The sequence below is a fragment of the Typopeltis vanoorti genome, chromosome 1 (assembly GCF_054136105.1).
Source record: "Typopeltis vanoorti isolate ZY-2024b chromosome 1, IOZ_Tvanoo_1.0, whole genome shotgun sequence".
Classification (NCBI taxonomy): domain Eukaryota; kingdom Metazoa; phylum Arthropoda; class Arachnida; order Uropygi; family Thelyphonidae; genus Typopeltis; species Typopeltis vanoorti.
The window spans coordinates 173,375,397-173,402,339 of NC_143549.1; the positions used below are offsets into that span (position 1 = coordinate 173,375,397).

The 26,943-nt window shown below is 33.8% G+C and overlaps 1 protein-coding gene across 1 annotated transcript in view; it reads right to left on the minus strand.

Moving 5' to 3' along the window:
* LOC150110649 (O-acyltransferase like protein-like) overlaps positions 1-26,943 on the minus strand; it is a 91,869-nt gene that overhangs the window by 22,307 nt on the left and 42,619 nt on the right. The window contains exons 5-7 of the mRNA XM_090395500.1: positions 16,657-16,777; positions 7,238-7,424; positions 448-590 (exon numbers count right to left, since the gene is read on the minus strand). Of these exons, the coding sequence (XP_090251626.1) occupies positions 448-590; positions 7,238-7,424; positions 16,657-16,777 (451 nt within the window). The remainder of the gene's footprint in view (positions 1-447; positions 591-7,237; positions 7,425-16,656; positions 16,778-26,943) is intronic.

A 26,943-nucleotide genomic window follows, 5' to 3' on the forward strand; every position in this document is an offset into this window, starting at 1 on the left:
AAAATTATTTAAATAATAAAAATGAAAAATGCCAGCTAGTTTGACAAATTGGTTTGTGTCCAAGTGTGAACCAAGAATAATGTCAAAATGTGAACCAAGCAGCAGGCTGCAGGTTCACATTTTGACATGGATTTTGACTTGAGACAGAAGATGAATTTTATTGCCCAGCATGAGACAACCATGCCTCCCACTGAAGTGGCTTTAAAAAGTTTCATGTTTGGTCATGGTTATAGAGGATTTATATATATATAGATTTAAATATAAAAAATATTTTTCATAACCCACCTGCAGTATTAATGTACTGGGTTTACAGCCTTTTGTAGGTGGGTGGCAAAAAAAATTGTGAGCACATAACATTTACACTTCATTCCAATACTTGTTTCAATAAAAACTTAAAACCACAATAATAAATCAAGTGAAACATAATAGAACAAAATAATAACTTACTAGAACAAAATGGTTGAAGTGAATTAAGGTGCGAGTCCAACTTGCTCTTATCCACAAGACTGGAAAATGAAGAAGGTAAACTGAATATGACAGATAACTTAATGGCACAAATAACTCCCAAGACAGCATTTTGTTTATTAAACCTGTTAACAAAAAAAACATTATCACTTTTTTGAGAAATTGTTTCTTTGAGTATTTTGCTATTCTATGGTAAAATAAAAAATGTTGACAAATGAAAATCTCCATAAAAAATTCCTTGTTGAATTCATATTTGTGTAATGCAGTTCATTTGGTGACAGTATTACTAAAAATACTTCTGAAGAGAAGGGCAACAATTGGAGAAGGGATTAAGTATTTTGTTGATTCTGTAGGACTATAACCATTAAATGGGAAGGTGTGACATATATGGCTGGGTTCTACTGAAAGAGAGGCCTCATTGGAACCAAGATTGCTAGAGTTTTTATAATACCATATCGTTTGGGGGGGGGGGAGGACAATAGGAAAGTTTGTGAATGTATCTGCCCATGTGAGTGTATTTCTACATACTTGTGAAAGAAAAGTTACCATTAGTTTTCTTTTCCATTTTAAATGGATTCTTAGACAATGGCTATTGGGGTGAAGGAGGAAAGAGTAATATGTCTGGGCCATGAAGTCAAATGTAGATATCATCTATATATCTATCCATATAGAAGGCTTTAAAGGGGCTGAGTCATGAGCATACTGTTTAAAATCATCCATGAAAAGACTGGCAAGGGGATAAAAGAGAGGAACCCTAAGCAGTACTCTGTAAATCTGTTCTTTCAATAGCCAGAGTGGATGGCAAAGGAAATGAGATTAGTGATATCAAGGGATGTCATTCAAGGGAATATTGGTAAAGAGTGACGTGATGTCAAAGGTGACCAATATATCAGAATTATTTACAATTAAAAGTTGGTGGATTTTTACTATCAAAAATGTGGGAAATGTTAATTTCATTTCTCAGTGCTGCTTCATTCCAAGAAGCCTCTAATATAATCTCATATGATGAGCCGCTTAGATTCCATGGAGATGTCTGTGTAATAATAATAATAGTAATAATAATAATAATAATAATAATAATAATAAAAACTCCTTCCAGAACACTTCAGTTTATCAGAAATAAAGAGATCTTCAATCTCATCAATGAATCTGATCAGTTATTATAGATACTATGTGCAACTCAAAGTTAATCCCATTTTGTATAGAAATACATAAATCAAATGTAAATTTCTATGCATAAAGACAGCCTGTTTTGCTTATGTACATTATTCTGAAGCTTTTAAATAGATAAAAGCTTTCAATAGTTTTTTTTATTTTATTTGTGTGAGGTTCCCCCTGTTCTTTGACTGCCTCTTAGAACTGGTTGAGCCCTCCTAATGAGGGATTAAGTACTATATTATGACTGTAGCCTGTGTGTTCACATAGCTGGTTTGCCTGCTTGTGGGATGAAAAATCCCAGATAAACTGGAGGGAAAAAAACTGGACTGCTGTCCACGCCCAAGACCGGCTAACTTGGCTATGGCTGAGAAAGATCCTTAAGCTCCTCACATCGTCGACAGAATTGAACCGAGGACACTCATTTCCTAGGCATATGGTTGCAAAGCGTATGCATTTCATTTAGAAACAAAAATTCTCAGAATCTGCAATAACAGAACAAAGACTTATGGACCAAAAGAATTTCATTTTCCGTAACAAAATATTTACTGAACTTAAGCTGCAAGAGTTACGTAATAAACCAACAACTCCAGTAACAGTAAATCATCAGGAAGTAGCAATGTCTAACTTTGGAATTCAACTCAGTAAGCATCAAGCTGACAACATACCTCAGAATGTTTTGGCAGAAGTGCAGTGTAAAATGAAGTTAGGAATATTGGAATATGTGGACTCCATAAATGACAATATAAGACTACCACCATTAAAAGCTTAGCTAAAACAGTTCCTCTTAGACACAAATGCTGTGATTAAAACCATCACAATCAACAGCATAAAGGAAACAAATCAGCTCCTATACAGCACAGCCTATATCATTACAGTGAATCTTGGTTGCAAACTGCAAGAGCATAAGCTGAGGATGAAACAATCTGCACCATGGAAAATCTGGTTGGAACAAAAAGTCAACAAACTTCAAGCTGATTTGAGCAACTTAAAGAATTCTAAAGAAGGACTGCTGAAAAATAATAGCATGAAAAATAATAGCTTCAAAAATAAATGCATTAATACATAATTTGGCCAACAAAACAATTGCTGAAGTTACCAAAAAGCTAAAACAAAGAATTATAGCGACTGCACAGAAAATTAAAAGATATGAAGCAAGAATAAACCAATATGTGCAAAATGTGCAATTTCAAATTTTGGAAGACAATTTGGGTTAATCCTATTGAACACAATAAAGATGCCTCATGGATTAAGGAAATAGAATCAGAAATGAAACAAAAACAAATGCAAAATGTCATTATCACTAAAGAAATGGTCAGCACACAAGCTAGAAAATTAAAAAAACTGGAGTGCACCTGGCACAGATGAACTACATGGATTTTGGTTAAAGCATCTAACCAGTCTACATGATCGAATGGCAGAACAATTTAATTATTTGTTGCAGTCAGGCTCAGTGGAAGACTAGATGATATCTGGGTGCACTTTCTCTTCATGAAAGATAAGGATAAGGGTGCAGGCCCAAGTAACTATCATCCAATAACATGCCTTCCAACTATGCTTAAGCTGTTCACTGCAATCATAGTAAAATTCCATATATACTACTTATCAGATAATCAGATTTATCCGATTGAACAAAAAGGCAATTTTCAAAAATCCAAAGGAACAAAAGACCGGATCCTTATTAATAAAATGATTCTCAGAAATTCAAAAAGATGAAAAACTAACTTAAACATGGTATGGATAGACTATAAGAAAGCATTCAATTTCCTCCAATATTCCTGGATCCTAAAATCACTACAATATTTCGAAGTTTAATAGTGAATAATGAACGATTTGGAGATATCAGCATTACACATGGAATTTTTCAAGGTGACTCCTTGTCACCATTGCTCTTCAACATTTCTTTGATACCTTTATCTATGATTCTGAACAAAACAAAACTTGGATATGAAATTCCTAAATGTAATATTAAAATTTCCCATCTATTGTATATAGATGACTTGAAATTATATGGAAAATCGGCCCAGCAAATAGACTCGTTACTGAACACGGTTTGTATTTTCAGTCAGGACATCAAAATGGAATTTGGTTTAGATAAATGCGCAATTTATCTATTAAACGAGAAAAAATTAATGACACTAGTAATTTTAATTTTGATCAAGAGAAATATATAAAAGCAATTTCAGCTGACGAACACTATAAATACCTAGAAATATTAGAAGCCAGTGACATTGTCCAGTTGAAAGTTAAACAACAGGCAGCAGCAGAATGCACCAAAAGAGTTAGATATATTCTGAAAACAAAATTAAACGGATTAACACAATTAGAGCAATCAGTTCTTGGGCTATACCAGTGATCCGATGCACAGCTGTCATAATAGATTGGACAAAAGAAGACCTGGAGAAATTGGATCACAAAGCTAGAAAACTAATGACTATGAATCATGCATTACACCCACGAAGTGATGTTGACCGGTTGTACCTACCAAGGAGAATACATAGACAGGGTCTGCTACAAGTGAGACAGACTGTGGAAGTAGAAGAAATTAGCTTAAAAAGTTACATCCACAATAGCGCTGAGCAAAAGCTTCAAGCAGTTACACAAGAGAAGCTTTTGAGGAAACAAGAGGAAACAAATGCAATTACAAAGAGAAACAGCAAAATAACTGATATGTGCACTGGAAAAATAAACCTTTGCATGGCCAATTTCTTAGATATACTGAGGACAAAATTGATGTGAACAAGACGTGGCATGGCTACAATATGGATATATTAAAAAAGAAACAGAAGGATTTATTCTAGCAGCTCAAGAACAGGCATTACAAACTAATGCAATGAAAACAAAAATTTTGAACATCGATAATAACAGAATATGAAGATTATGCGATCAGAAAGATGAGACTGTAGAACAGTTAATCAGTGCCTGCAGCAAGATAGCTCAAACTGACTATAAATACCGCTATGATCGAGTGGCCAAAATAATTCATTGGCATGTATGCAAAAAATATGGCTTTCCTACATCTGATAACTGGTGGCAGCATAAAATAGAGATGGTATTGGAAAGCGAAACAGCAAAAATTCTCTGGGACTTTCGAATACAAACTGATCAGCATTTGGAACACAATAGACCCGACATCACAATTATCGAACATTGACAGGTTTGGATTATCGATATTGCAATACCCAGTGATAACAACATTAACAACAAAGAACTGGAAAAAAATTACTAAATATCGAGATCTGGTAATCGAAGTTGGCAGGCTGTGGCTTAAACATACTAAAGTTATCCCAATAGTTATCAGTGCACTTGGTGCAATGCCAAAGAAGCTATTCTACTATTTACAGCAATTAAATATCAACGAAGTGACCCCATATGACCTACAAAAAACAGCATCACTTGGAACAGTCCATATTTTACAACGCTACCTGACACTCTATTATTAGATTCTTGGGTAGAATCTGAACTGTTCTGTATCACCAGTCAAATTGTTGTTTAAATCTTGTTTTGACCGTGTATCAATTATGTGAATAATAATGTGTCAGTTGAATAATTATTATTATTGCACACTCCATGGAGTTGGCAGACTCATTGTGAGAGGTTCATTCAACTGACACCCTATTTATCATACTGAATCTTAAAATCCTTAACACAAATAATAAGAATAAGAAAAGAATAACAATAAGAAGAAGAGAAATAATATTTTTTTACAGTACAATAACTTTATTATCATTGTCATATATAGAAAATATTTGCAAATATTGTTATATTATTATTATTATTATTATTTGGTAACCTCACTGGAGTCAACAGACTCATTGTGGGAGGCCCATTCAACCAGCAACATGTCCACTGTAAAGAGCTTTCAAGTTATTTACACTACTTGCACTCACAACACACTCAGACAATGCATTCCACTCATTAATAACTCTCCACATAAAAAATCTACTCCTCACTCCCTTCTTCACCACATCCCTATACAACTTCCAGGGATGGCCCCTTGTTCTTCCTATTTTAACATTCACTCTTTTTATAATTTCTTCTGTATTAATATACAATTAAAATATTATTATTACATTTTGTGTTCATCCCAAAGATTCAGCACAAAATGTTAGATACATATGTTATATATATATCATTTATACATATATAAGAAATGACAATATCAGTGCTGTATTTTAGCGTTTTTGACCTATGCATTTAGAATGCTAAATTTACAGAAGTTTTTTTTTTTTACAATAAGTAAAATATTTTTAATAATACCAGTATTATTTATTTATTTATTTATTCTTATGGAAAAGGGATACAAAACAGCTACAGATCAATGTCCAGTCTAGAAAGCCAATCCAGGGCCTCATCTATCACCTCATGGGTGATGTCCTGGAAGCCACCACCATGAAACTGGCACCTTGGGCAGTCATTCACAATATGAGTCATGGGTCATGGGTCATGGGCGAATTGTCACAATAAGGGTGGTCTGACAGTCTCCATTTATGTAGTAGATAGCCACATCTGCCCTGGTTAGTTCTGATCCTGTTGATAGATGACCAAATCTTCCTAGGAAGAGCAAAACCAGGATGCAGAGCACAGGAATCTTCCACCAGGAAGTCATTTGCTGGAAGATTGTAGGACCAGTGTTCTCTCCACATGTCAGGTGTTAATGGTAAGGCAGCTAATGAGAGTTCGTCCATGGACCAGAAGGGGTTTCTTGATTTTAGATGAAGACTGGGTGGATTTATGAGAGTCTGGTGCAGGGACAGGAGTGGGTTGCTCATTACTTTATTAAATTCTTTAGTTGAGGCTTGTCTTCTCCATATATTTGGTGGAACAATATTAGATAGGACAGGGGAGAGGAGTGCTTCTCAGCATCCCACTGAGAAGCATCCCCTCTCCCCTGGCTGCCAGTATTATAATTGGTAACAATATAATGCAATTGTATGTATCCTCAAAGTATGTGTCAAGCTTATCTGAGAACAACGTTATTGCATATTAATTTGTTGCTGTATCAGCAGTAGTTCAGATGTATATTCCAGCATCAATATAACACACACACACACGAGCGCGCGTGCACACGTGCAGTGATACCTGGAATATGATAGAGCATCACTGAACTGAAAGCCACAGTTAGTATAGTGCTTTGCATTAAGTCTGTAGGTTGCATAGTGTGCATATTTTTTTTTTCCAGTGTAAACTTAAAACTCGTCTTAGAGCACTCTGGTTTCAAGGTTTCTGTTTTTATATGGCAGTTTGTTTAAGACATCTGGAATATAAAAATTTCAGTGGCTCATATATAATGATTGTTTTATTTGTATCTAATATTAGTTATTTATCTGAAGTCTTGTTATACAGTAAGTGGCCTTAATTATTCTATAGTTAGAATCAAAGATAAACTTTTTAGCATGAATGTATAGTGGCATAGGCATTTAGGTGTTAATATTTTATGTGCTTTCATTGCAGTGCAGATAAAGCTGGCATCATCATCTCTTTGCTCCCAATATTATTAATAATGTTATTAGTTAAATAAGTTTTAATATATTAGGCTTAATATTATTAATAACATAATTTAAAAAATGAAAGAAATGTTTTAAAGAAAGCATTTACATATATAAATAATGATTACCTGCCCTTCCAGTAGCACACATGAAGATAAGCCATCCAATTCCTGCAGCCCAAGCTGTTCTGTGCAACACTGCATAAGTTAGTGTTATTCCCATGTCTGGTAAAAATCCCCTATTCCACTCATATGTTGAATACAATACAGTAATATTACAAGTAATGGCAAGAAGCCATCCTATTATCTGAAAAATCTAGGAAAAAGATTAAATAAAACAAAATGTTAATGCCGCATATATATATATATATATATATATATATATATATATATATATATATATATATATATATATATATATAATAATGATTGTTTTATATTTTTAAATATAAAAAACAAGCCCCCTCTCAAGCCATGTCCTGTTCTCAGTGAACACAAATAGTGAAGGCCGCCAACATGAGATAAACTGGACCACAACAGCAAACCTTCATATATGCCATGACGAGGTAGAACACCACATAGTTATGTCTAAAGAAATTGTCTTGGACTCTCATCATATAAGCAGTAACCTTAGTTATAATTTACCAGACTCATTTAGCTCTGCTATCAAATACTGGTGCACTCGTGAAGTCACACGCTCGCAGATGCCTAACAATAAAACTTTAGCATGGACTGTAGCTTCAGTTCAAACTTAAATGTAGTTTATAGTCGATTTTGTAATGGTTAAATGTTTCTTTGTAGTGTTTTTTTTTTATGTTTGCTTTCAATGTTCTCATGCCTGAAGAAGTCAGCTTTCCAACGAAACATGTTGTGTGTTAAATAAAATTAATTGTTTGTCTAATTCTTGGAATTCAGTCAGTAAAAAATATGAACACACACACACACACACACATATATATTGTAAGCATAGCTTGCTTAGTTTATATTTAAGTATATATAAAGATATCAAAATAATTTATATATGTTGAAGTAACAGACTGAATTAATGGTGCACTATGGTCAAAACAATCAATAAAATGATGGCATTAAAATATTAGGTCATGTTAAAAGTTTAATGGGGTGAGACGATGGATAACTATGTGAAACATATGCAATGTCTCACATAGTTATCCATAGCACCACTATGGCTGCCTAGGATGTAAACTGGGATCTTGAAATATTAGTGTTTCCCACATTTTGGGAAGTTTTATGCAACCATATTTATTCAAATTACTCTAATTTTTAAGAGCAGCAGCAGCAGATTCTTCATACGGTAGTTAACCTGTCATCAAAAAGATTTAACGAAACTGCTGTTAGCATCTTGAATCTCAGCCACAGTTTTGCCATTGCACCTCAACAAGTACTGGTACTAGATTTAACGTTCAACATCGAATGAGGTATCCATAACTTAGCTCCTGAGATAGCTAACAACATCAGGCTTGATGTCACTAATTTTACTTTCTAGATCTTCATCTCCTAAAAGAACTCTATCTTCCTGCCAGCTCATTGCCCTCCATAAACTATGTATTGATAAATTGATAACAGCATGGTCTGACAAAGGAAGTGCTACTTACATTGTCCTCAATGCCAGTGAATACATTAAAAAAATCGATATCATTCTTAGTGACCACACCACCTACAGACTTTTACATTATGATCCTATTAAATTGCAAATCAAGAAATTAAAAAGCCTACTCAACAAAGTTTCTTCCTATCCTCCTCACATCACAAAGAAACTTAAATCCTCTTTAGTTGCTGCCCTTCCCCCCCCCCCCAGGACATACAGCTTATCTAAAATTCATAAACCCAATTTCTCCCTAAGACCCATAGTAGATACCACTTCTCCTTGCTATAAATTATCCAAGCAGTCAGTGAAATCTCTTACCCCACCTTACTCACATCTCTCATACCACATTATACATAAAAAGTTCTTCCTAAAAGTTCTAGTGAAATTCTAATTGTTAATGATACTGATATCCCAGTGAGCTTTGACATAGCCTCACTATTCCCTAACATTTCCTTAAATGACACCTTATTGCTTTTACAAAAAAGTTTTGCCTTTTGATATCATAGACCTCTTTTCCTTTGCTATTCATTACAGTTATTCCTCTTGGAAGAACAAAATTTATAAATGGATAGAGGGTAACTCAATGGGATCTTCCCTCTGACACCTCTTTGCCAATTTTTTTATGGAAGATTTTGATAAACAAGCTCTTGACTCTTCTACATATCTGGTTAAGATATGTAGATGATGTGTTTTCTATTTGGTCTTATTGCCCAGACACATCCCAGACAGATTAGACACTTTTTCTCTGTCACCTCAATAGTCTTTATCCTAGAATCCAGTTTACAATGGAAAGAAAACTAATAATAGTCTAGCCTTTTTAGACACCTTAGTCACCTGCCTACCTAATGGTAACCTGTCCTTTTTTGGTATACAGGAGACCCACTCACACAGGCATGCATTCATAAACTCTCCCCCCCTCAACAATATGGTGTCATAAAATGACTAACCCAGACAGCTTATAACCTTTGTTCCAATGAGACCTCTCTTGCACAACTCAATCATATACCTCACACTTTTTCATCCAATGGCTACAGTTCCCACAGTATCAAAAGAATAATCATTCGTTCCCACAATCCACAACCCTCTCTTCAGAAAGATTTTAGTAATGCTATGATCATCTCTTATGTCCACATAGAAAAGCCAAAATCTTAAAGAAATGTAGTCTTTGTAGCCCCACTTCAAGCCCACTTAAAACTAGCTACCCTTATCTGATCCACTAAAGACAAACCCCCTCCTCTCTCAGTTGCAGGTGTATACAGAGTTCCTTGTTCTTGCAAGTTGGCCTACTATAGACATCAGGAAGATCAGCTACCATTCACATGGAAGAACATAAAAAATGCATTTTCAGTCATGACTATGGTCAATATGACCTTGCAGACATTCTTAGGATACAGCTTACAGAATCAATCAGTAAAAGACCATCATGCTCCATCCCATTAAATTTAGAAGAGAAAGACTGTTTTTAGAATTTGCTGCTGCTCTTAAAAATCAGCCAAATTTGAATAAATATGGTTGCATAAAACTTCCCAAAATATGGGAAACATTAATACTTCAAGATCCCAGTTTACATTCTAGGCTGCCAACAGGTGTTCACAGAGGGTACCTCATCTAGTTAGGACTCTAATTTTTCATCCACATGTTTCACTTAGTTTTGTGTTGCCTTTGTGCATGTGTTACAAGTTTCATATTGTTAGTCCCTGATGATGTTTCTACAACTGAGATGAAATATTTGAAGAATTAAATATATTTTTAATCTTTTCCTAGTGCTGTTTCACTCCATCAAACTTTCAACATAAGTTTCTCCTAGCACTTAAGACTTAACACACAGATAAGATATTAAGATTCATATTATTATTAAATTAATTATTATATTAATTATTAAATATTAAATTATGTGTGTCCTTAATTTAATGCACACATGTATCACTGTATCACTTCTTAAGAAACATCGAAGAAAAGCTATCAATGGAACTTAGAGAGAATCAAATTATCTTCCATTTTGATTGCACACCATTAAAACAGTGCTCAGATCTGCTGTCAAATAGTATACAAGCTCAATCCTGTCAGTAATGAGTCAGGAAGCTTTCTGCTCAGCTATTCCTCTTCCACATACTCTTTCAGGTGAAGCCTGGAAGGAGAGGGGGAGGGGCAAGAAGTAGTATGTAGGCAGAGCTATCAAGGTCACATTAGAGCAAGGAGATTGGTGGTTCTTTGTATGAGCATCATGTCCAAGAATTTATTTCCTTCCACTGCATATCCTTGCTTTCTTTCAACTATTTCCTAATCAAAAAATAAAACATACAATAAAAGAATGACAGCATTTCCAATGACGGAAGATAAAAAATCTTCTGTCAAAATGTAACTCCTTACACAAAAATATATTTACACACACATACCAAAATTTTGATAAAAAAATCACCTTTTTTTTTTATCAACATAAGTGGCATAAACACCAACACAAATAACACACACCATCACCATCAGAGATTTAGACAAGCCTTCCTATTCTTAACAGAAATCCAGATTGCAACTACAATCCACTTCAATTACACTCTGCATGATTTCTTTGCCATAAAGACGATACTTCTGAAACTGCTTGCTAGAGAATGCTATATTTAGAATCCTGCTTTTGACATATTCTTGCTTAAGGTTCCTTGCACCATTCACTGATAATAATAATTATTACTATTATTCAGGCCTCCGTGGAGTCAAAAGACTCATCATCTTAGAAAACATAAGGTCTATCATACCACTCCTTGAACTCATTGATCATTCGTGCTCTCACTACTCTATCAGATAATGCATTCCACAGTTCAACTACACCTCCATGCAAAGAAACCATTCCTCACCCTCTTGCTCACAGCTTCCTTTCGTAAATTCCAGGGATGGCACCTTGTCCTTGCCCTCTCCTTTTGAGGGGGGGGGGAGAGGAAGGAGCAAGGATCTTGAACAAAGGTTATTGGCATTAGTGAGATATGTCTGACAGATAATGATATAATTCAGAATATGAAGGGTATTTTCGGATAGGACTGACAGCAAAGAATGGGGAGAGAGGGTATTGCTGATGATAGCTGATAAACTGCAACCAAAAATAGTAAGAGTTCAACTGCAAGCAAGTGAAAATAGTGCATTTGAGGCTATCTGGTGTGAGATGTAGGCCAAAAAGACAAAGTATACAGTTGGTTGTTGCTATGGTTCAAGGGATGTGAAGGAAGATGTGGATGGTATGCATCAGCAAATAAACTCAATGAATTTAGTGCAAGTAATTATTATGGGAGACCTCAATTATGGGAACATCTCCTTCTTTAGTATTTAACCCTACTATATTCTGCAATTCATAATGATGCAGTCACTGATTATGAGATGAGATATTTATTATTATTATTTATTTATTATTATTTTGTGACAGCTCCAAGGAGTTCAAAGACTCATCGAGGGGAAGGCACCTACTTTACACCTCTCTGTTTCCACCACCTCCATCTAACACCATCATCTACCAATGCCAGCTACTGCCTACTACCACCACCACCACTAGTATTTTTTTTTTCTGTCTGTAAATTGCATGTGTTGCCAAGTTATTATTTTGGCATACCCGTGCATCCTTTCTGTTTCAGATGGCTGAGTAGATGGGGATCAATTTAAGGTAATTAACTGGCTAAAATAACTTCATGGTAAGTGAATTTCATGATTGGCAAGAAATACAGATTTTTTTTTTTAAATAAAATTATTTCACTTTCTCTTTATTTTGCTGCTATAAAGACAGGATGATGTTTCAATAAAGAATATGTAAAAAAAAAAAAAAAAGGATGCACTCATGACAGTTGTTTCTTTTTTTTAAAAAAAATATGTAAAAATAAGCATGACTGCAAATTTACACATCATAAAATTCTGGATGTATAAGACTTCTTATAACAGTCCTATAAGTGATTAAGTAGAGAAGGAGAAAGTCTTGTATGGTGAATGAATCAATGCATAGGTTATGCAGGAGGAATGATGTGGAGTTTGTTGATGTGTGGAGTGAGTACACTTTAATAAAAAAAATTACAAAATTTAAATGGAAAATTTTGGAAGCCTACTAAAAAACTATAAAAAATAATCAGATTTATGAACTCAATCATTTATTGCACTTTAATTAAACTACTTGAAAATTTCATGATAACAAAAAATTTAAATGAAAAAATGTTAATTCTGTGCACGAACCAAGCACACATTCATCTTTTTCAGCTTGTTCACTGATACTAAGGTTATGTTAAGTCATTTTGCTTTCATCGTCAGTAGCATCACCTTCCATTTCCATTTTTATATTATTTTATTATTTTTTTTTTTAGCACAGTAGCTAATAAATGATTCACTAATTGTATATTGAATCACTAAAATCTGCTTTTAATAAAAACTGTTCCAATGTTTTGAAATCCCATACCAGGCAAAGTATGCATGTCTATATATACTCTTTCAGAGCAACCTCTTGACTGAAAGTGCGATGTGTTCTTGCATGTCTTTTCACTTTGATGTTGCATGCATAATCAATGTTGTTATCTCACAACAGATGAGATGAAATGAAGAGATGAAGATTTGTTTTTTTTTCTCTCTAACTAGAAAAGCAGAAACAAATCTAACTAATAATGAATATGCAAAATATTAGGTCAAAATATGGCAACCCCGAAAAATTATACTGCATCTACATTTCTGTTTAATATTTACTTACTAATGATTTACCTACTAATGCCAGCCTGGTTGGCCGAGTGGTTAGCATATCCGCTCTCCAGCCAAAAAGGCTGTGGGTTCGAATCCCGCTGTGGGCATGGATGTTTGTGATTGTGAAAATACTAATGATGGTGGGTGGCTACTGCCACATCGATACCAATCGCATCTACTGATGCGATTGGTATCGATGATGAAGGTAGTTGCTGTTTGTTGTAGCTGGTGAAATGAGTGGTGGAGACAGAGTTGTAGAGCAGGTACTCTCCCTCGATGAGTCTTTGGACTCCCTGGAGGTGTCATGTAATAATAATAATAAAAATTTATTTTATGGTATGACATTTTGTGGGTTCAGTGATTTAATCCCATACTAACTGCTAATAAGCAGCATGAAAGTTCACTTGTTTTCAACTGAAAAAAAAAAAAAGTAAAATAAATATTTGAGGTTTGAGAAATCATGGTCAGGTGGATTTGACCATGCTTTTTTAAATATATTAAAAAAAAAAAACAACACTTGATAAGTGGTATTTAAATAAATGAACACCCACTGTTATCTCCAAATTACATATTAATTTATTACTAAATCACTTAAGGAATTGACCACGTAGATAAGAATATAAATTAAATTACATTTTAATAAATATTTCCAATATTTTGGCAACGTCACGTTGCCATCTTCAAAAGGAACTTACAAAAAAAAAACTTACATATTAATTGCACACAAAGAGGTTGCAGAAATACTACCTTACTGACTTTCTATTTATTTATTTATTTATTAATGTAGCTCCCACCCATGAAAAGGTGAAACCTACAGTACATTAGTACTGTGGTTGGGTGGGCTAAGAGATTTTTTTTTTTTGTATTTTGTATAAACCTGCAGTCTGTTGGTTGGAGAGTGGGCACATTAATCCCTCAACCATAGGCTGATATGTGGGCAAAAGATTAAAAGGAGAGAAACTTGTGCATATCTTTTAATGCTTTGTAGGCAAAAGATATTTTGATTGCACAATTTTCAGCATTTACAAATAGAGTGTTTGACCTTGTCCTTATAAGCAGATCATTTTCACTGCTTTTTATGAAACCACTATTCTGCTTATTAGAGGCAGAAAATAGCTTGGAAAAGTTGTGCCTTTACAGGAGAGCAGAAGTCCTGAATTCAGATTAAAAAGTGAATTATTCTGAATGCTTGAAACAGAATTATAGAAACAATAATCCAAATATGGGAGCCCTAATCCCTTATTCTCTCTTATGTGTACTCATTTCAAAAAAATATGAGGGTGGTCTGAAAAGTTGTCAGCCTCTACCATAGATGGAAACACTATCACAAGATTTTTTTTTTCAAAGTTAGTACATCTGTGAAATTGCAAGTCATTCTATAAAGTAGTTTGTTTTATACAGCTGTTGAAAGCAACAGTGTTGCTTCTGACAGCTGTATCCCTTGAAACAGATAAAACTGAGTATCATGCGGTTATAAAATTTTTGTAAAAGAAGGTTTAATGCCAAAAGAAATTCCTTCGAAGTTCATAAAAGTTTATGGGCACTCTTCTCCTTCATTTTCAACAATTAAGAAATGGGCTGCCAAGTTTAAATGTGGCCGTACCAGCCTTGAAGAGGATCCATGTGAAGGCCATCCAAAAAGTGTAACACCACCAGAAATCATTGATCAAGTGCATGATGTGGTATTGGATGACTGGTGAGTCAAAGTGCATGAAACTGCTGAGACTACAGGCATTTCAAAAGAAGGTGTAGGATATATTTTGTATGAAGAATTGCAAATGAAAAAGATTTGCACAAGATGGGTGCCACGCTTGCTCACAGCAGATCAAAAACACACTCACATGAAAATCTCTGAACAGTGCTTGGAGTGTTTTAACAAGAATAAAACTGATTTTGCACATCGATTTATTACTATGGATGAGACTTGGATTCACCATTACACACCAGAATCCAAACATCAGTCAAAACAGTAGACAGAAGCCAGTTGTTCAGAGCCAAAGAAGACAAAGTCAGTTCCATCAGCAGGAAAGGTCGTGATATTGGTGTTTTGGAATGCTAAAGGCATTTTGTTTATTAATTATCTTGAAAAGGGTAAAACAATAACCGGGGAATATTATTCCCCGGTTATTGTTAACCAGACTAGATAAAATTTGTGAGAAAAGACCCAGTTTGCAGAAATAAAAAATCATCTTTCATCAGGACAATGCACCTGCCCACAAAGGTGTTGACAATTCATAGTGCAGATCCCTTAATGAGAAAATTAAGGGATCTGCACTATGAACTGTTGGAACATCCACCCTATTCTCCAGATTTGGCTCCCTCTGATTTCTCTCTTCCCAAAACTAAAACTCTTCCTCGCTGGTCAGCATTTTTCTTCGAATGAAGAGGTAATTGCAGCTGTAGAGGGATATTTTGCAGATCATACTCCACTACAGGAATGGGATAATGGAGCTGGAGCATTGCTGGAATAAATGTATTAGTCTTAAGGGAGATTATGTTGAAAAATAAAAATAATTTTGAAATTATATTTTCATTTTTTCATTGTTAGCCCGAGAACTTTTCAGACCAACCTCGTATTCATTGGAAGACTAAAGTAAAAATATATAAATTGATAATTCCTTTGGTTGTAACCTATGGATGTGAAACCTGGATATTTATGGCAAGGGTGGAGAATTTGATTTCAGATTTTGAAAGGCAAACCTTTCAAATAGAAATAGAGATTATTAGAGAAATATTTGGCCCAGTGAATGATGCTGGTCTCTGAAGGATCAGATACAGCCATGAGTTATATCAGCTTTATAAAGAACCTACAATATCCAGTATAATCAAGCTCACACAGATGCAGTAAATATTACATATTTTTCATATCTAAAATGACAATATTCTTAAGAAGACAATGTTCCAGTAGTCAAGACAATCTATCTTGACTAATGAATAAATATAATACAATGTACAAACTGGAGAAGTAAAGATTTGGACAGACAGGGTTGGAGGCAACAAATTTTGGAATGCCAAGGCTCGATTTGGGCTGTAGCACCATAAGAAGAAGAATCCATCATACAAAGGATTACTTATTTTTCAAAGACATATATTAAATAAACAATAAAAAACATAATATTTAAATATGCATTAAGTATTTAAATACCAATATGATAAGCAATAAATTTTTACAAATAGATGGATATTTAATTAACATGATTGAATAATTCAAGTGAAAATTAAAAGATTTTAACTTCATGATACTGACTGGTTTGATGGTCATATTACGATGTTTCCAGATGATATAACCAAGGGCTATCCCAGCACAATATGCACCCATGTGAGGATATGGTCTGAAGTATATCCAGTCAGCAGACCTTTTTGTAAATCTATCAAAAGGAAGTTATAAAATATTGTAAATCTTGAAAAACATTCTTTGAAATATCAGTTTTACATATTATTTCAATTTTTTAAATAAAATAAAAAAAATAGCATTTATTGACATTCACTCAGTGAGAAATGACATTATAATAATTCTGTTTTTAAAACTGACGAGATCACATATAAATGGTATTAAAGTTTATAACACCGATATGTAATATTATAAATGTGTTTTGCTAGATGTGTATTATCCATAAAAGATCACAAATATTTTCTTGATAGTTCTAAAATCTTCTGAGTGTATTATGTTTGTGCATTACATCTAATCAAGGCATAAGGCAGTTTTATTATTTGTCAACTGTATGTGTGTGTGTGTTCACATGATTTGTACTGTAAGAAGAAGAACAGCACAATTTCCAGTTCCAGAAGAAAAAAAAAAAATGTGCAGCCATCATTACTCACATTAGTCTTCTAAGAGAATGACAAGATTGACACTCAGTTCTTTCTGCCAAAGGTATGTCATAATTCTAAATGAGCTACAGAGAGATGTCACATAAACAATTGAAGAAATTATTATCAGATAAAAGAAGAAATGTCAAATGTAAGTATAATGAGATTTGAGAAACGTTGGTGGAAGAATAACAATGGAAAACAGGATGTGAACATCTATACCATTTATAGCTCTCATATCCCTACCAAAAGTCAACAATGGATAGGGAAATGAGAGTTGTTAATAGTTGGGAATGAGGGGGGGGGAAGCAAGAAGCATAAAGAATGTGAAGACTGGAGACACAAATCAATGCAAGTCTTGGTATTGATGAAGGAGAGAAAGAGAGAAATGATCGGAATAGCTAAATGAGTGATACTAATTATATCTTAGGTAGAATGGAATTTGTTGAGATAGGGAGTAGAGGATGGGAAATAAAAACATAAGCTAGCTATTGGAAGATATTAACATGGGTTGTTATGTTTGTTGAATAAATGCTAGAAGTTTGCAGCACCAGTTTGATCATTTTATTAAAAAAAAAATATATGTCCCAGATGCTTATACTGAAGGAAATAGACATTATAGGAGTAATGTAGACAAGAAGATTAACTGATAATGACAACAGAGAAATAATACTTAAATTAAAGGTAGAAAAGGATAAATAATAGCAAGTTTTGAATTGCAATCATGAAGGTGACAGAATGTTTTGAGGGTATTAAAAAAAAGTTACATAAAAACTTAAGATAAAGATATTCTGGATATCTGGAGCAATTACTTCCAAAGAATGTTAAATGAATGACAGTGAGAGCAATGACAGCAGAGTATAAAAAGATATTCAAGAAAAATGCAAATCTAGAGTACATGTCAGTACTTAATGTAGAATTAATCATCATCTTGAATATCATCTGTATGATCCACATTTTGTTGAAAAAGTTCTGAAATGTCGACACAGCAGATGTTCAACTGAAAATATTCAAATATGTAGGTTACAGGTTTTTGGGAAACTTTAATTATCAGAGATCCCTCTTTACATCCCAGGTCACCTGCAAATGCCCATAGAGGGCGCACCACCTAGATAGAACTTTAGTTTCACTTTGTATTGTATTTGTGTGTGTGTTGTTACAAAAAGTTTTTGTAATCCCCGAAGATGTCTGCGATGGAGACAAATATTGGAAGTATTAAAATTAGTTTAAATCCTTTTTCAATGCTGTTAATATTCCATTAAACTTCTAATATCAATGTAGGTTACAGATTATACTTACTAGTTAGTTAAGTGGTTAGCATACCTACTCTCTAACCAACAGGCTTGGTTATCCAATTGTGTTCAAGGATTTTGTCAGTGCCTTTATGTTAGAGATAAATTTCACGCTCAGTGTGAGAATACCCTCCCCACTGGAGGCTTAAAAAATTCAATGTTCATCTGTTAGATCAGGGTGTTTCTAGATTATTTAACCCTTATTGAAAGTTTATTTTTCACTTGGTTAGAGTATAATAAATTTAGTTTAATCCTTTATCCAAGTGTGAGCAAACAAAGTTTGTGCCTGAAAATATCTTCAGGACTGGGGTAAGGTGGTACAACACCAGAGCACTCCTTGCAAAGGTGAAGCAAGCTACCAACATTCCTATCTCAGTATCTCCCATAATGCAAAAACATCTCCTTGCAGATATGTCTAATGTTATGCATTAAAGGAAGGGCTACAACCCAAACTAGTTTCGACCTTTATTGAGGTCTCTTCAGTGGGAGCCAGGCCCAAGTGGAGATACCAGGCAGAAGCATTAGCAGGTCTGCATTAACAAGCATTAACTAGTCTGGGTTGTGGCCCTTCCTTTAATGCATAACATTAGACATATCCACAAGGAGATGTGTTTCGCATTATAGGAGATACTGAGAGAGGAGTGTTAATAGCTTGCTCCACCTTTGCAACGAGTTGCCCTAGTGTTGTACCACCTTACCCCAGTCCTGAAGATACTTTCAGGTGCAAACTTTGTTTGCTCATACTTGGATAAAGGATTAAACTATATTTATTATTTAACCCTTAGTTCACCCATGCTACTGATATTAAAATACTATAGGCTGACAGCCTTTCATAGGTGAGATTCACATAAAGAATGACATAATTTAGAATGCCAGGTTAGATTTGCTTGATTCAAGAGCTCTCACAGCAAGCAGGGCTGGCCTTCTCTATAAAGGGGCCCGGGTGCAAGAAACCTTTTGGGGTCCTAAAATACTTTTCAAAGGTAAAAATTAAAGGATTTGAAATAAATGCATTGTAAAACCTCTTACCTGCAAATGATTTTGTCACAGGAAAACAAAAAAAAAACACATTCGAAATATAACAGGTCAGCATAACGTTTACTGAACACAAAACAAAAGTATTAAATAATTAAAATAAATAAATATTTAACACAAACAAAAGTAACCTGGCTCACCAACTAGTGCACAAAAACTATTTACAATTAATTATTGTTTAAAGTAATAAAAAAAATTAATTTAAGCACATAAAAAAATAAATAGGTTTACTATTTAGGTGGCTAGTTTTACTAACAGGTATATTGCTTAATATGTATTTATTTATATATATGAGATTTTTTTTTCTTCTTTTTGCTATGTCATTAATCATTTCCGAAAAATTACAATTTTTGGCAATTCCTTTTCGATGCTTAATATAGCAAGTGCATTTAAGCGTTCATCGAACATACTTGACCGAAGATAATTCTTTACTCTGCACTTGCTATAGTAACTGGTAACGTAAAGAAAATTTTCAATACAGTTAGCACATTTGGAAATAGTTCATTATAACTATTATTTAATATATATTGCAATATGTCTTGCATGTTATTTGCATTTTTTTTGGTCCAAGATCAATTCTCGTAACAAATCAATTTCCTGGATTAAGTCTTCATTTATATCTTTACTATAATATTTTACAAAATCCCTTGAGCGGTTTTCTAGTTCATTTTTTTCTACTGTTTTTATATCAGTGATTAATTTAAAATAAGAAATAACATTGGGTATATTTTTAAATCTCTCATCTATTTGTACAATAACAGTGTCAATCACAATGTTGAAAAAGTGACATCTAAATTCCTCTACCGGGTTTAGTAAAATTTCATCTTCTGCTAGTTCGGAAAATAATCTTTTTCTTTTTTGAATTCTTTTTTCAGGAAAGTCTTTGGAAATAGTTTTGTGCTATCATTTTTGCGTCGTCTAAAAATGTGTTATATTTTGATCTTAAATTTTGGATTTCATTTTTAATTTTATTCACTAAATTAAAAGCAGAGTCAAGAATAATTGTTTTTGCTTGAAATAGTTTGTTGATACTATTAATTTTTGACAATATTGTAAACCACACCAACAAGTTTAAAATAAATGGCATTTCTTGTAATGAAACTAGAAGACTTTTAGCTTTGAATACTGCTGTGTTATTATTAATTGCACCAATAAATTCTTCTAAGGCATTATAAGTTAGTTCAAACTGTGCATACACTGCTTTGACTGTGTTGTCTATTTTGGCTTCCCATCAAGTATCACATACTGGTTTAAGCGTAATATTTAGATGCTTTCGTATAATTTCACACCTTTTTGTAGATGCAGAAAATATGCATTAGAAACGTTGCAATATTCCGAAAAATTTTTATAATATATACTACTCAAAGCAGCATCGCAAATTATCAAATTAAAAGAATGTGATGAGCAAGGTACATAAATTGCATGAGGGTTTAAACTAATTATTCTAGATTGTACGCCTTTATATGTTCCCTTCATATTGCTACCGTTATCGTATGCTTGCCCTCTACAATTCATAATATCTAAATCAAGCTCACCTATTCTTTTTAAAAGTGAATTTGCTAGTCCTTCACCAGTCACATCAGTTACTTCAATAAATCCTATAAATGACTCATTTATAATTAATTTTTTGCCTACAAAATTTACATATCTAATAATTATTGAAGTTTGTTCCTTGTGAGAAATATCAGGAGTACAATCCATTTGGAGACTGTAATATATGGCTGCTTTTATATTATCTCTAATTTTATTAAGGACTTCATTATCTAATGCAACAATAATTTCCTCTTGAAATCTATGCGCCAAATGATGCACACTTCTTTTTTTCATATTTTTAATTCTGTTTACATGATCCATTAGCACAGGATCATATTTACTTAATAATTCTATTAAACTTTAAAAATTTCCATTATTCAGCATTCCTATTGTTTCATGGGATCCTCGAAATGACAGATTATTACTTGCTAAAAATAGAATTACATCTACAATTCTTTGGAATAGTAATTTTAGATGTTCCGTTTCTTTATTTATATTAATTTGATTTGTTCTGTCAACAGTCGAACATAAATTAAGCCTTTTTAATAATTCTTGCCAAGCAATAAAAGAATTAAAGTGACCAACAGAAAGCTCATGATCTCGAATTACAGATGACAGTTTTCTCCATTTATTAAAACCATATATAAATTGTGTTGAATGATCTTTTCGTCTTTTGGAAAATAATACACAACAAAAGCAAAATACTGGGTCTTGAGTTTTTGAGTAAACTAACCAGCTGCGAAGATGAGTTTCACCATTTGGCATTTTTTTAAAATTGTACGATGTAGAAAATGATCTACCTTCAACATTCTTAATGAATGCATCTTGATGATGTTGTTTAGGTCTGGCTTTAATGCAAAATAATCTAAATTTATCAGTTATAATATTTGGCCACAAACCTGGATCATTTATATTCACTTGATCACCATCGTTATTATTGTTTTCATCGTTATTTGCTGTATCCAAAACGTTTGTATAATCATATGCGTCTTTTTCGACGAATTCCACAGTTTCTACATTTTTGTTGAAAAGGTGTGTAGCTTGTTTGGAGTTTGCTTCTTCAGTTGAAGTTTGAATCGCAACTGCTGAAGTCGTGGCAATTTCGTTGTGAGATTTATTTTGTAGCCATGAAAACAAATCTACTTGTGACTTTTTGAGATTTTGCTTTTCTTCTTTTTTCTTTTCTGCTGATTTCCTTTTTTGACATCCAGAGGGATGGGCATTATGGGTTAAGCTTTGCCTGTCGAATAAGTAAATAATATTAAATATTTTTATGCCATGAATTAACAAAAAGTTAAATATGTACATACTTCTTACAATATCACAAAATTTTAGAAACACTCAAGGAATGTGTTTATTTTTGTCATTTGTTTACTTTAGTATATCAGTTTGACCTTTATCTATCACTATTAATTGAGTTAAAATTAACTTAGTTGAGATCTAATCACGTGCAGACAACACTTCATAATCCTGAATATTGATAATACATTTCACATAGCTTTAAAAATAACTTACTGTTTAAATACGGTAAGTTATTTTATACTGGAATATAACTGGTCCTCGCGTATAACTCGCACCCCTAATTTTACTTTGCTAAAAAAAGAAATTGAAAAGTTTCGCGTAACCTCGCACAGAAAAAAAAAGTTTAATCACGTTCACCTCATGGCAATAGTGACTCGCTTCCCATGGCAAACCACTTGCCCTCCATACTAGCCAATACATCTGCAGACACAAGTGAAAGCAGGTCGTTTTATTATATCACTGAATGAGGTACAAACATTTGCAGTCTGTGTAATATATTTCTCAACAAATAGTGCAATTAGATACAGCTGGGATAAAAATGTTACTAACTAATGAATCGCATGTCCCTTCCCCAAAAAACTATGCTATTTAGCCGCAAACAAAACCATATGCTGCACTGGCAAACACTAAAAACTAGATGTGTGGGAGTCTGTCCACCCAGCTCAAATGCAGAGCAACAATAAAAATCAACAGAAAATGATAAAATTCGTAAACATGTTAAAGCTAGAAATATATAGTGAATATTGTTATGGCACTTTCAGATATTGAATTTGGTTGAAGAAAATTCGCATTTCAATTCAAAAATTGTCTGCTGACTTTTATCTTTGACTCACGTGATCTTTTGTTAATACTGCAGCAATCATATGCACATATCTTTACTGGCCTAGTACTATGGCTGTCTGTTCATTAGTCATTCGTGAAGGATTGTTCATTAAGTATCACAAGTCTTGTAAATTACTGCTAATTTTTCTTTAAATAATGGGAAACAGATGGTGCTATTTGGGTACGATGCACACAAGGAAACTGCTCTCTAGGCAGGAAATAGCAATTGCAATATATATGCGGGTATTTTACGAAAAAAACTGAAAACTTTAGTTTCCGAAAATCAATGTAAAGTAAATTTGCTTTTATATATAAGTTAAACATATTAATTGACAATAAATACTTCCAATCCATATTTTAATGACTTACGATTTAATAAAATCCAAATCCAAATACACTTTAGAAAACAGATACGTTCTTTACAAAACATGAAAAGATATATCAAATGATCGTAAAGGAGTCACACCATGCCTGGATGCCTGATGAATAATGCAACAACTGAACCGGACAAAACTTGTACATCAGTATATCGCAGAGATATATCAATGGCTTGGAAATAGGATGTTTGTTTCTAATTTTCTTATTACTTATTATTATGAAACAGTTGGTAGAGTTTAATTAATGATTGCATTTTTATTTGGTATAGCTGAACTTAATAAAATTGTATTATATTAAGTTAAAATATGTCAGCAAAGATGTTTGAAATGTATTTTTTTATTTAATTATTTTTTAAGATGAGCCCTGGGTTGCATGCCGGAAAAAAGTCATTGGCGTGCCACGTTTGGCAGGCATGTTTAAGGGTTGTCCATCCCTGCTCTAGACTAACCATATATAAAGAATATAATAAATATTTTTTCAACTTCTTCGATAACGAGCCAAATGATATAAATGTGTAAGAGATTAGAAAAAAACTAATGATGAATCAGGCATTTTAGCATTTTTGGGTAAAAACGAAATAATGTTTGTTAATTTTTATACACCGCATAAACGCATCAAAAGGGTTAAGCAAAACCCCTAATATAATAGAGAAACACAGAGATATTATTATTACCTGGAGCCCTAAAATCCTGTCGATGAAATCCCATTAGTTATAAGCAAAATTAGAAGAAGTAAAAAAAAAAAATACATTTCCGTAAACGTGTACTGACTGTGCCCACTTGATCATGGGGCCCAGGTGCATTGCACCCACTGCACCCCCAAGATGGCCGGTCCTGATAGCAAGCATCTATAAAAATAAAAAATAAATAAAACTGAATGCAAAATTTACATAGGAATTTTCCTGCTGAGTGTTCCAGTTAAAATTTATGCAAGAATACTTGAACATATTAAAAAATATTGTGGAAGAGAAACTTGGAGAAGAACAAGCTAATTTCAGATGAAATTGACATCAAACTGACCTAGTAAACCCAGTTTATTTTAGGTCTTCCTTTTCAAGTTCCTGGAAGAAGTCCTTTAAGGACTTGCATCGGAAGGCCATTAATCTGTTAATTAATATGAATTATATGAATATGAATCTGTTAATTTAGAATTTGTAATATGATCATCCCAGCCGGGCTGATCATATCACAAATTCTAAATTAACAGATTTAAAAAGAAAGCCCAGGTAGTTTCAATATGCCCAGAAAGGTGGTGTCAGGGTGAAATAGCAGGCCCTGCAGTATCGTCAGTCTGTAACTGCTATAAAGAAATCCAATGCAGAAATTGGTTGAATATGGCTACTTGTAATGTAAGAGGATTGAATAAATGTGGGGAATTGGCTAATGTGATGAGAGAGATGGAGAGACTGAATATTAGTATACTAGGAATAATTGAAACTTTTTGGAAAGGATCATCAGATTTTGAGTCGAAACTTCCAAATGGCAAGATATATAAAATATATACGTCAGGTTGTAAAATATCAAGAAGAGGTGTAGTGTTTATTGTAGAGAAGAAAACTAATAAAAACATTATCCATATAATCAAAAAATCAGTTAGAGTAATGGCAATTCTAGTGAAATCTAAACCTAGACATATGCTGATCATTCAAATATATGCTCCTACAGAACAGAATGAGGAAGCAGAAATAGGATTCATGTATGATGAAATAAAATGGTGTATAAAGGAAGTCGAAGGCAAGAAAGATCGAGTTATTTGTGCTATGGGTGACTGGAACGCAAAAGTTGGATCAGAGAGAACATCTACAGACGTGGGTCCATTTGAACTTGGAATTCTGAATGAGAGAGCACAAAAGCTGATTGATTTCTGTAACAAGCAGTCTCATCATAACTAACACTTATTTTTAACAAAAACCAAGCACGATACACATGGAAGATACAAAAATCAATTAGACTATATTGTAGTCAGTAAACGTTACTTCAATGGAATATGGAACTCAAAGGTGATCCCAAGTGCTGATTGTGGATCTGATCATAGACTGGTCTTAATGAAGATGAATATTCTCCTGAAAACAATAAAATTTAAAAGAAGTCAACCGCTAAAATGGGATCTGCAAATGGTACAAAATCCGATAGTAAAATCAAAATTTAATGAAAATATTTCAGAACTGCTGTCTGCACAGTTGCAAAACGAAAGTGAACCCTCTAAGTGGAATAGACTACAAGCAGCTATCATAACATCTGCTAAAAACCACCTCAATAAACAAGAAGAAAGAAAGCAAGAAAAAACCATGGGTAACTCAAAAGGTAATCAACCTTATTGATGAAAGAAGAACATGGAAAAGAGGAGCAAATGAAGAAGAAAGGTTAAGATATAAAACTTCGGATAAAAGAATCAAACAGTTATGTAGAAGATTGAAAGAAAACTGGATAAATAGGCAGTGCACTGAGATAGAAGAATTAGAAAATAGGAACAAAACCAGAGAAGCATTCTTGAAAGTGAAAGAACTTAATGGAAAAGTACACAGTCTAATAACATCAAGGACAAAGATGGAAACATACTCACTGATAATAATAATTATTATTATTATTATTATTATTATTATTATTCAGGCCTCCATGGAGTCAAAAGACTCATCGTGGGAGGTCCTTCCTAAGAACATAAAGTCTGTCAAGACTCATCGAGGGGAGGTCCCCCCTAAGAAACACAAAGTCTATCATACCACTCCTTAAACTCTTTGACCGTTCTCGTTCTCACCACTCCATCAGGCAATGCATTCCACAGTTCAACCACCCGCCATGCAAAGAAACAACTCCTCCTCACCATCTTGCTCACAGTTTCCTTTCATAACTTCCAGGGAATGACCTCTTGTTATCACTCCTTCCTGCTGTTCAACCAAGCGAAAGAATTTCCCAGTGTCAACCCTGTAACCACCTCTCAACAGTTTAAAAGTCTCAATCATATCACCTCTCCTTTCTCTATCCACCAAACTCTGCAATCCACATTCCCTCAGCCGATCCTCATAACTATCCTTATACAGTCCTGAAACCATCTTTGTCATCCGTCTTTGTATCATTTCCACAGTTAATTTATGCCCTTCAAATCCTGGGGACCAAATCTGAGAACAATAGTCCAAGTGTGGCCTGATCAGAGACTTACACAACGGAATGATAACCCTCTTATCTCTGCAGGTCAGTGTCCTTCTCATTATTGCAGCAATCCTCTGTGTTACCTTCACCACCTTTGCAATATGTCCCCTAAACTACAGGTTTCTATCAATCATCAACCCCAGATCTCTTGTCTCCCCTACTTCCTCCAGTATAACTCCTCCCATAGGGTATGCAGCATCCCAATGATGTTTCCCA